Genomic DNA, 12,209 nt, shown 5'->3' with positions numbered 1-12,209 from the left:
ATGGTGGGAAGGATGAAGTGGGAGGATCACATGAGCCCAGGTGGTTGAGGCTGCAGTGAGCTGTGACTGCACCACTGCACTTCAGCCTGTGCAACAGAGCAAGACCCTGCCTGGAAAAAAAGAAAAAAAAAATCTTTGAATAGATGTTTTTACTATAAATGCTGACTAAAAGCTGGGTGGTAGGAGTGTGTGTGAAACTAATTTAGCAATCGTGTCTGCTGGCCTGTTGCGTCTGCCTTTGTAATATGTCCTAAATCTGCCTGCTTCCCTCCATCTTCAGTATAACTACCCTAGTCTAAGCCACCAACATTTGTTACTTAGGGTACTGTAGTAATCTCCTCCTTTTGCTGTTGATTCCCTATTGCCTGTTTTTCAAACAGCAACCAAGATGATATCTTAAAAAATTATTTTCAATAATTACAAATTCAAAGGAAGTTACAAAGATAATATAGAAACGACCCATACTTGTATCCTTGTCCCAATCCCCACACCATTGGTTCCATCTTATGTAACTATAGAACCCAGGAAATCGATACTGGAATAAAGTCTAAATATAGTTCTGTGTCATGTTCTCACCTGTGTTGATTCGTATAACCACTGCAATCAAGATTAAGAACTATTTCATCATGACAAGAGATCTCTCGTGTTACCTTTTGTAGTCATCCCTACCCCCTTACCTCCTACTATCTTTAACCCTTCACAGTGATATTTTTGAAACATGAATCAGATCATATCACTCCCCTGCTTCAAAGCTACCATAACTGCTTCCAATCTGAGAATAAAATTCAAACTTTTATGGTGAAGTATAAAATGTTGAATGACTTGTTCCCTCCTTACCTCTGTGGTCTCACCTGGTACCACTGTTCCCCGCACGGTTAGGTACTATAGCTACACTTGCCTTCTTTCTAGTCCTCTAACACAGTGGTTCTCAAAGTGTGATCCCTGGACCAGCAATGTCAGCAGGACATTGGAATTTGTTAGAAACACATATTTTTAGATTCCACACCAGACCTACTGAACCAGGAAGTCTGTGGGTGAGACCGAGCAATCTTATGTTTTACAGATCCTTGATGATTCTGAAGCATGTTAAAGTTTGAGGACCACTGTTCTAACAAGTCGAACTCTGCCATATGTCGGCTTTTGCATTAGCTTTTTTCTCTATCTGGAATATCCTGTTATCCACAACTTACCCATCTTCCCTGACTGGCTCTTTCTTGCATTTAAATTTCTGTTAAAAATATCTCAGCAGAGAGAACTTTCCTCAATATACAGTGTAAAATAACTAGCTACTCATTTCCACATCCCTCTATTTTAGTCTTTTGCATATCGTCTATCATTACCTGACTTCGTGTGTATGTCTTTTCCCTGTTAGGTTTTATGCACTCTGAGAATAGTACTTTGTTTTGTTCACCAGTTGATGCCCAGTGCCTAGAATAGTGTTTATCAAATAGTATGTCCTTATGATCCCCATTTTTTTTTTTTCTATATTCTCCAGAACAATCAAGCTGTGTTCTCCAGGACAACTTTATAGAGCAACTAAAATGTTGTCTGTAGGCAAAATATTTGCATAATTTGTTTTTAATATTTGAATATTGTGATATTTCACACGTGAAATAACCTAGAAAGAGAAAAAAAAACTTCATTTTTCTTTTCTCTTTCTTGAGACAGGGTCTTACTCTGCCACCCAGGCTGGAATGCAGTGGCATTATCTTAGCTTACTGCAGCCGCAAACTCCTGGGCACAAGTGATCCTCCCACTCTAGCCTCCTGAGTAGCTGGGACTACAGGTGCATGCCATCACGCTTGGCTGAGAAAAATCTTATTGTATGCTGTAGCCTGTATTATCCCACATTGTTTGTAATTATTTATGCATTTATATCAGATAGCCCCTCTTCATTCATTATTAAATCATTAATTATTTTGCTAGACTTAAGATCCCCAAATTCTTTATCAGTTAGGTACTGCCAGGGAATGTACAGATCACAGGCAACTTTAGACACATGTTCTCTATTACTAGGTAGGCATTTGCCCTTACCTCCAGTCTGTCTTTGACCCAGATTAGATAGCTTGGACCTTGGGTGAGCCTTTGGGCCCTTATGCCCCATCCTTCCTCTACACTTCCAGGCAACCAGTATTAGTAGAGGCTCACTCAGGCCACATGGCCTTCTTGGCCCATTACTCTGGAGCCCATACCCTGGTCCTGTTCTGCGGATCCTAAGATTTTCTTGTGAGAGAAGCCTTTCACTTTAAGGCTTGTAGCCAACTCCTCCTGTCAACCTGTCCTTAGTTGAGAAACCTTAGATGAGAAACAGGTAGAGGAATCCCCTGATCAGGAGGTATCCTTATGCCTGATTGTTAACTACAGAAGAATAGTTGGCTTCATTTTAAAAAGGAATCCCCTGATCAGTAGGTATCCTTATGCCTGATTGTTAGCTACAGAAGAATAGTTGGCTTCATTTTAAAAAGAAGGTATTCAGAGCAGCCCAGTTCTTTTTAAAACTCCTTGGCTGCTATCAGTAAAAACAAAATTCTAATATAGAAGACTAATTGTGTATCACAAGACTTGTATCTTTAACCTGTATCAGAGCTCTTCTTTGGAGGTGGAAAGGAGTCGTGAGATTCCCGATAAACATTACAAAACAGTTTCTCCCCCATGCATAATTAAATAGCTTTTAAGTATTATATTTTTTAAATGTTTCTGCTTGGTTATGGGTCTGTGATTGTTTAAAAACTCTTTATATTAATCCCAAATTCAGGGGAATAAACTTGGAGCCTCTGTATTGATATGTATTTAGGTACTTCGGTTTTATTCACTAATTGACATACCATTTTGAATATCCAGCAAACAAGGATGTAAATTCCTTTAGGCCGAGACCATGTCTTTTATATTCTAAAGCATGCTTAATTTCTTTTTTTTTTTTCTTTTTGAGACGGAGTCTTGCTCTGTCGCTTAGGATGGAGTGCAGTGGTGTGATCTTGGCTCACTGCAACCTCTGCAACCCGGGTTCAAGCAGTTCTCCTGTCTCAGCCTCTTGAGTAGCTGGACTACAGGCGCATGCCACCATGCCCAGCTAGTTTTTGTGTTTTTAGTAGAGATGGAGTTTCGCCATATTGATCAGACTGGTCTCAAACTCCTGACCTCAGGTGATCCACCTGCCTCGGCCTCCCAAAGTGCTGGGATTACAGGCGTGAGCCACGCACCCAGCCAAGCATGCTTAAAATAAGGCACACAGGTAGTTAATAAATGGAGGAGTGGTATGGAAACGATCTTGAGATACACTAAAATAAACAAATGGATGAAAATTTGGTTGGGTATATTATTAGTTTTGTGGTTCTTAGCCACTTTTGATTATATAAGAAATGGATGGTTATTAGACCAACTTAAAATATTGAAGTATTTTCTTAAGTATTTTTTCAGAGAAACTATTTTAATTTTAATACTGTGTATAGTTAAGCAAAGCAATGAGGCTAAATGTACTAATCTCTGTTACAACTTTTTGTTTTGCTTTCTGAATCCTTCTCATGTGATCCTGGATCTTGGACTGATGATGGAATGATTTTTGAATACTATGAACCACAGAGCCTATTGTGAAGAATGGCAGGCCTCCAACGTCTCACAGTATGCATTCCTTCCTCCACCAGTACACAGGATCTTTCAAGAAGCCCCCATTGCGGAGACCACACAGTGTTATTGGAGGGAGCCTTGGCTCCTTCATGGCAATGCCCAGAAATGGAAGCAGATTAGGTAATTTGATTACTTGTCTATTGTGTTTACCTTTCTGATTATACATCATGCACATAGTTAAGTTTTAGTTGTGTAAAAGTCAGCAACTTTTATTATCTCGTTTCTTCTGTCAGATAAAAATCAAGTTGAGATCAAGAGGCATAGCATAAAGATGGAAAGTTCTAGAGAGGTAGTAGTGCTGACAATACAGAGAAGTAATATTTGAAAAACCTGTCCATCAGGAGGGAAATGAAACCCATAATAAATGGATGCAGTATTTCAAGATGAATGGCAGTTTGGGATGGTGTTTATTTTAGAGTCATGCCTCAGCAACTTTTCAGATCATCACCATATAAAGCCTAGTGTAATGATTAGTAGATGTGGTTATCACCTGAATTGTTTCTTCTTCTGTCATTATGTCTTTAAATATCCAAGAAAAAAGAATTGCAAGTTTCTGTTTGTTTATTCTTCTGGCCTTTTTTGATGATGCCTTATGTTTTTATTTTTATTTTTATTTTTTTTGAGACAATGTCTCACTCTGTCACCCAGGCTGGAGGGGAATGCAGTGGTGCTGTTGAGGCTCACTGCAGCCCTGACCTCCCAGGCTCAAATGATCCTCCCACCTCAGCCTCCTGAGTAGCTGGAACTACCTGTGCACGCTGCTACGCCTGGCTATTTTTTTTTTTTTTTTTTTTTTTAGGAGACAGGGTCTCACTGTGTTGCCCAGGCTGGTCTTGAACTCCTGGACTCAAGTGATCCACTTGCCTCAGCCTCCCAGAGGGCTGGGATTACAGGCATGAGCCACCACACCTGGCCTATTATGTTTTGATTTTTAAAATCACTTCAAGTATAACTATTTTATAGTCTTCTTAGATAATTAAATTTACTGAAGCTCCTAGGGGTTTTATTCTACTGCTCGTTTTATGTGCTTACTCTCGGAATAGTATATTATTTCCAAATGTGTTTCTTTAATTTTGGGAGTATGAGCTTATCATCTACAGTGAGGTTTTTTCTGTGAGAACTGCATATAGCCTTTATCTCTGTAGGTGTGTCTCTACAGAATGGTATGCTGGAGTTGGCTCACACTAGTTCATGAGAGATGATTGTTAAAGTTTCAGAAACTTTGCAAACTGGTTGTTAAACCTAGCTATTAAGTTTTAAATTATGTAAGTTTACAAATAAGTAAACTAAATTAAAAACAAAGGTAATGAATACGCAAAAGTCATTGCTTCCTAATTTTTTACCACTTTTAACTATTATCTATGCCACAGGGGTTATTTTTTTCTGTTCTATCTCTATAGTCAAAAACACTATATAATGGTATGCTACTGCACATTTCTTCCCAACCATATGTTCAGTGTTGTCATGCTGGTAGCCTGAAGTTGTCCATGGAGAGAGAAGTCAGAAAACACTATAGATCAGTTCTTGGCTTATTGTTTTCTTGTTTGTCTAGACGAGGGTTTTTTTTTTTTTTTTGTAAGGGGGCAGTTAGTAATAAATGTTTTAGGTTTTATGAGCATACAGTCTCCATTGCATATTCTTCTCTGTTTAATAATCTCCAAATACAAAAAACATTTTTAGCTTGTGGGCCATATAAAAAGAAGCCACACTTGTTCTAGACTCTTGTTCTAGAATTAAGACAGTGTATTGAAAATGTTAGTAATACAGATTAAATTTAAAGGATATTGTGCTGGAGGAGAAAAGTATGTTGTATCTGCAGCTGTTACATTACCTGATCAGCAGAGATATCCCTCTCCCCCCCGACAGATGAGTAAAGTTCTGACAAGCCATCATTGTTTCACGTTTGTCTTGATGGAAATGAAAATACCAACTGGTAATCATGTCAGAACTACACTTGTTTGTTAATGATGTGAGTAATTTCTTGTTTGGGTCAGATGGTGCTCAAGTATTTATTCATAGTCTGAGATTAGTAAGCTTTCTTTGTCGTCCAATTCCTTGTGCAACAGGACAGATTTTTTTTTAAGTGTGATTTTTTTTTTAAATGTACCCTTTAAGTCTCAAAAGTGTAGCACTTGGGGAGTTGAGCCTTTCTGTGGAAAGGTCTCACTTGTAACTCAGAAACCCAGGGCTTCATTTTTTATCCCAATGTGGAAGGTAAACCCAGGGACCTTCTCATCAACATCAGCGGCCTCTCCTAAGACAGTGATAGAGTCAATTTATGTATAACAGCTTTGGGTTTTCAGTCCTCTCTTTGTTTTTGCTTCCTAGATATTACCAATACATTCTTGCACATTCAGCTGTGCATTTTAAAATATTATATTTTAGTCAACATTTTCTTGGGGAAAGGGAGATTTTCATATCTCACTAGAGATGGAAGGCATGATTAAATTATTTTTAACATTTCGAAGGTGTGACAGAAATGAATACAGGACCTTAGATGTGTTATATACCAAATTTTAAGAGGTTAGGAATCAATCACCAATACATTACTTCTGCTGCCAAATTGATCTTTTGTTCAGATATCACCATAAAATTTCTCTGGAAATCTCAACATAACTGAAGTGTATTCTTGGATTACATATTGAGCTATTAAAAATCCATTACTATTTGCAACTGCTTATGAATATTAATTGGAGTTTTCTTAATATTGAGTTAACCAAGACAAAAATACAGACATAAAGTGAGTTCTCAGATAGAGTTGATATGAGACCGTTGAGTTCAAATTTCTCCTTAATCTAAGCAGTCCTCATACTTTTATATGTAAATATTATTAAAAGTTAACATTTATACTTATAAAATACAATTGTCTCACACATTGATATTTTATATAACTTTATTTGAAAAAGAGATCTAGTTATCTAGGCCATTCCTTGATTGTTAGTTAATATGCAGTTCCCTTGAATACTTGTTAAGCACCTTCTAAGTGCCAGACAGTTGGTTAAGTTCTGGAAATAGAAAAGTGAACAAGCTAAAACCCGTCCCCAAGGATCTTATAAAATCACATGCACCAAAAAATGTTCTTCAGTGCAGTGGGTGGGGGCACAGTAGTCAACTGTGTCTGAGATTAGAAGAGACTTCACTGAGTGATGACACATGAGCATAGTTTGAAGACTAAGCCTGATCTCACAAAGTTGATAAAATAGGAAAAGGCATCTTTTAAAAATGAGAAAAAAAGTGTGTTAAAGCATTGCAGCATGAAACAACATGGTTCTTTTTGGAAAATGAATACGTGTATAGAAAGTAATAGTGGCAAGAGAAGAGTTCTAGAGACCCAGCATTTGTTTCCTAGTACACTCTTCTTGCTAGGTTATTAGATAATGACTGACAAATGCAGGTATATAAGTATACAGCTTGGCCGGATGTGGTGGCTCATGCCTGTAATCCCATCACTTTGGGAGGCCAAGGTGGGTGGATTCCTGAAGTTGCAGTTTTTTGAATTTTTGCAATCAGACCTTGGTGATGACCTTGAGCAGTAGGATATAAGTAGCTCCCACATGCTTAGCTTCCAATAATGGAACACTAGGCATAAATGGCTACAAGTTCAAGATGAGCCTGAACAACAAGGCAAAATCTTGTCTCTACAAAAAAAAAAAAATAAAACAAAACACCAGATGTGATGGGTGCCTGTACTCCCAGCTACTTGGGAGGCAGGAGGATTGCTTGAGCCTGGGAAGTAGAGGCTGCAGTGAGCCATGATTGTGCCACTGCACTCCAGCTTGGCCAACAGAGCAAGACCTTGTCTCAAAAAAAACAAAAAAAAGCAGTCTATGTCTGTTTTTAATATTTTCAAATGGAATTTATCTTCCTCCTCCTACTTCCATTTAACTTTTATCTCTATTAAGCATGCCATAACCCACCTTTATTGTAGTATGTTTTTGCTCTGAACAGATTTTTGAGTATTTGAAGATCATAAACTTGTTTTTGTAGTTCTGGTACAAAATAGATATTCAGTGAATAATTTTTTATTGTTTTATTTTTAACATTGGGGGTGCAGGGAGGAGAAACTGCATTAGAAACTTTTAAGAGGTGTTTTAAAGAATATTCAAAGAATTAGCTCCATTTGACCATAGACCCAGTAACACATTATTTAGTTGAAAGAATACTAAATAAGAGGCAAATGACCAGGTGTCTATTCCAGCTCTGCATCTAAGCTTTGTGACCTTTTGAAAGTCATTTAACCTTTCAAGTCTCAGTTCCCAGATCTCAAAAATGAAAGAACTGGCTCATTCTCAGAAATATTATTTCCAGTTTATAATTTTATTACTCAACCCTTGATAATAACTTGAATGTTAATTTTTTTTCATAATTTGAAAGTGTAAAAAGATTTCATACTACTATTTTAAGACATTTGAGTCATGTTTTCATCTATTGTCTGCATACCTGTGGCACCCAGCATGTAAATGACTTTTTATGCTGTGATTTTTACTTGTTGGCCTTCTATATTTTACCCATAGTGATAATAAATTATATATTAGAATATAATGTATCTCTTTTAATGTCTCATTTTTTGATATAGATATTGTTCATGAAAATCTAAAAATGGGATCAGATGGTGAGAGTGACCAAGCTTCTGGGACATCATCTGATGAAGTCCAGTCACCTACAGGTGTTTGTCTCAGAAATCGTATACATAGACGGATCTCAATGGAGGTAATCATTTAAAAAATACAAATATACCTGTGAATATGTGTGTTGGTATATGTTAATACACATACATATCAAGTGGAGTAAATGCCCATTTAAAAATTTTCATGAAGACACATGACACTTGTAAGAAAGTTAACTTCTTTGCATTCATAAATTGCAGTCTGTGAATATTTCCTCTTTTTTAATTTTTATCCCAATATAGATATGCAGTATAGTTGTTCGCATTCTGTGAAACATTTTATTTATTTTAATTTTTTGCGAAACGTTATTTTGGGTTATCCATTAAGGAGAAGTGAATTTTCAAAAATTCTGGAAATACAGAATGATACGTTAGCAATGTCTTCTTTTTAGAAAATACGATTTTAATTATATTTTTGAGATTCATCTGGATAATTAGCATTTTATTTTCTCTGTTTCAAATTTTAAGAGGTATAAATAAACAGCTTTTTTTCTTGCATTATATTATAAAAGTGGGTGTCCTTTCATTTGTGGTTCAGTATACCTACTAATCTCTGAAGCACATTTATTTCTTCGTGTAAAAGGATGCAGAATTCATTTTCTTTACTTTGTAAGTGTTGTGGTATAACCTTGAGGACATAAGTTGATCGTGACTGTTATTTCAGTACATACTGTAAACTAAAATAGGTTTCTGCAAAAAAAATTGAACATGTTTTGAAATAAAAGTATTGTTGCTTTTTTGGTGCTGTTGAGATGATGATTAAGGTATCTCTCCTATTGGTTGATTATATTTTCATTATAAAAGGATTGCTTCTTAATCAGTTAAGGAAATCTTATCAGTTTTCTAAATGATAAATTAACATTTTCAGTTATTGAAATCAACAATATATTTATGTGACACAATACTAATGAAAATATTTCTTATTTTTCTTCACCTTATAGATGATTTTTTAAAATCATTTGTTTTATTTAGTATTAGGGTCTATATCTGGAGTTTCTCATTCTTCATTGAGCTATAATTTGTTTCCCCACCACCAAGGAGGCATGCTCTAGATTATATTCTTTTTATAGTATATATTTTTTTCTGTTTTATGAGACAGGGCCTCACTCTGTCACCCAAACTGGAGTACAGTGGTGGGATCTCAGCTCACCACAGCCTCAACCTCCTGGGCTCAAGTGATCCTCCTGCCTCAGCCCCAAGTAGCTGGGACTACAGGCACACACCACCATGCCCGGCTAATTTTTTTGTATTTTTTGTAGAGACAGGGTTTCACCATATTGGCATTCCAAAGTGCTAGGATTACAGGCTTGAGCCACTGCACCTGACCTATAGTATATTTTAATATCTGGAAAGACTTCTTTCTGTATCCCTCCCCCATATACACATATACTCTTTCTTATTTTAGAATGGTTTTGGATTTTTTTCTGTTTATTCTATTGATACATTTTAGGCATTTTATTTTGTTCTAAGAATAAGCTTATTTGATTTCTTAGTGGTTATATAACTTATAAAATTAATATAGGGAGGACCAGTATCTTCTCATTACTTATTCTTACCATTTGGTGGCATTGTATGTTTTTATATTTAAGTCTTATATTTCTCAGTAAATATTTATGCAGTTCCTATACCTCTCCATTCTGTTTCATCGTTTGGCTGCTGTTATGAATAGGAGGAATTTCTTTTTATAGGGCTTAAATTTCTTGATATAATGATATAGGCAAGATTCTTTTCAAGTTTATCCCAGCTCACATTGTATAATTAAATAAAGTAGAAATGCCATTAACATGGCAGTAATAAATATAATTCTCTTTCCCCATGTTGCATACAAGATCATATAATATCTACTTGGTTAGTTATTTAAACTGATCACAGAGTTTGTGGTAGTGTTTGCCTATTGTTACTATATGGTATAATAAATTTAAAGTAAATTTCAAGTTGAATTTACCAGTGAAAGGACTCAAAAATTACTAGGTTGCAAAATTTCATTTCTGTAACACTTCGCTGTATACTTTTGCTTACAGTAAATGTTTTTGCCATGAGTATATTACATATAATCAATGTAGGTAACTTCGCAACTGCAATAAAACTTTACAATTACTTATCACTAAGAAATAATATGTTAGAGCCTGTGAATACAAAAGCCAAATGCCTTGCCTTTACTATTTTTGATTACCTTTTTTTTTTTTTTTTTTTAAGGATTTAAATAAGCGGTTATCACTGCCTGCAGACATCAGAATACCTGATGGATATCTTGAAAAGTTGCAGATAAACAGTCCACCATTTGACCAACCAATGAGTCGAAGGTCTCGTAGAGCTTCCTTAGTAAGTTTTTGGTCTCCTATACCTCCACCATCAATCAGATCTGCTTGTTTGCTGCTTCTGGGTGTAAACATTTTAAATTAATTTTTATACTTGACTTTAGAATAGCTAAATTTTATTATATTGCCTTCTCGATTTTTATTATTTTCCATTCTTAAAGGTTTATTGGAGTCCTTAAGATGCATTCAATAGGATGCATATTGGGGTAGGATTTAAGGTATATTTTATTTTTGGTAAATGTTATTAATACGTGCTAGATAGATAAATACATACTAGATATATAGATATACTAGATATGTGCTGGATAAACATGTATTAATATATACTAGATATACAGAGAAGTACACAAACCATAATTGTACAGCTCAGCGAACTTTTGAAATGTTAATATACCTGTGTAACCAGTACCTGGATCAGTAAAAGAAAATTTCAGAAATTCCAGAAACCCCCTTCTGCTCCTTTTCTCTTTACTTAGTATTCCTCACTTCCTCAGCTGTAGCCATACTCTGCCTTCTGATGCTAAAGATTAGTTTTACCCATATGTGTGACATTGTTCTGATCATACTGTTTTTATAGTATGTTTTGATATCTGGATCTTTTAAAATCCCATTCACATATATTCTTATTTATTTTTTAAATGTGTAATATTCTCTTTCTGATTATCCTTATTAAAACGTCTGAGCTTTGTGTAATTATGAATATGTAATTATATTAAAATATGTTTTATGTAGATATACAGAATTATATACTTATACAAAGTTTGTATATATATATATATTGCACAATATGTATCCCAGTATGTATGGAAGTTATACAGTATGTATTATTTTTGTTGTTAGCTTCTTTTGTTCAGTGTTATGTTTGTGAGTTTCAGCCCTATTTTTGCATGTAATTATAGAGAATTCATTTTCATTGTTGCATGGTATTCTTTATGAGTGTACTGTACTTCATCCATTCTCCTATCAATGGGCATTCTGGTTGTTTTCGATTTTTGGCTATTACTAAATAATGCTTCTAGCACCATTCCTGTGCATATTTTTTGGTTAACATGTAAGCATTTCTGGTGAGTGCTTACCTAGGAGTGGAATTGTTGCATTATATTCTGCTTCCCTACATGCTGTCAACAGCTTTCCAGAGTGGTTGTACCAACTTATACGTACGTCACTAGCATATAATAGTTCTGGTTGTTCTTGCCAACTTTCGATAATGTCTTTTAAAAATTATTATTTTAACTTTTCTAGTAAGTTGATAGTGGTCTCTTGGTTTTATTTTGCATTTCTCTGATGACTAAGTTGAACACCTTTCTATGTGTTTATTATTCATTCTATGTTTATTATATGTTTATATTTAGATATTCTCTTTTGGGAATTAACTACCCAAGTCTGTTTTTCTTCTCTCTTCTATTGGGTTTTCTGTCTTTTCTTATTGGTTTATACAAATTTTTAAGTATACTTTGTATACAGGACCTTTGTCAGTTACATGTCTTACAAATATATTTTCTTAATATTTAGTAATTAACCCAGCACCATTTATTCAAAGGATAACTTTTCTTATTGCAGTATCACTTTAACGTAAATTCAGGTGATTGTTTATGTGAGAA

The 12,209-nt window shown here is 35.2% G+C and overlaps 1 protein-coding gene across 4 annotated transcripts in view; it reads left to right on the top strand.

The window, feature by feature from the left end:
- CDK17 (cyclin dependent kinase 17) overlaps positions 1-12,209 on the top strand; it is a 115,826-nt gene that overhangs the window by 72,899 nt on the left and 30,718 nt on the right. For all 4 annotated transcript variants that reach the window (XM_002823615.6, XM_063712224.1, XM_063712223.1 and 1 more), the window contains 3 exons: positions 3,580-3,744; positions 8,201-8,334; positions 10,487-10,612. In XM_002823615.6, the coding sequence (XP_002823661.1) occupies positions 3,580-3,744; positions 8,201-8,334; positions 10,487-10,612 (425 nt within the window). The remainder of the gene's footprint in view (positions 1-3,579; positions 3,745-8,200; positions 8,335-10,486; positions 10,613-12,209) is intronic.

Source organism: Pongo abelii, chromosome 10 (assembly GCF_028885655.2).
Source record: "Pongo abelii isolate AG06213 chromosome 10, NHGRI_mPonAbe1-v2.0_pri, whole genome shotgun sequence".
Lineage (NCBI taxonomy): Eukaryota > Metazoa > Chordata > Mammalia > Primates > Hominidae > Pongo > Pongo abelii.
The sequence above is the reverse complement of the archived record's forward strand: the minus strand, read 5'-3'. Positions and strand labels throughout refer to the sequence as shown.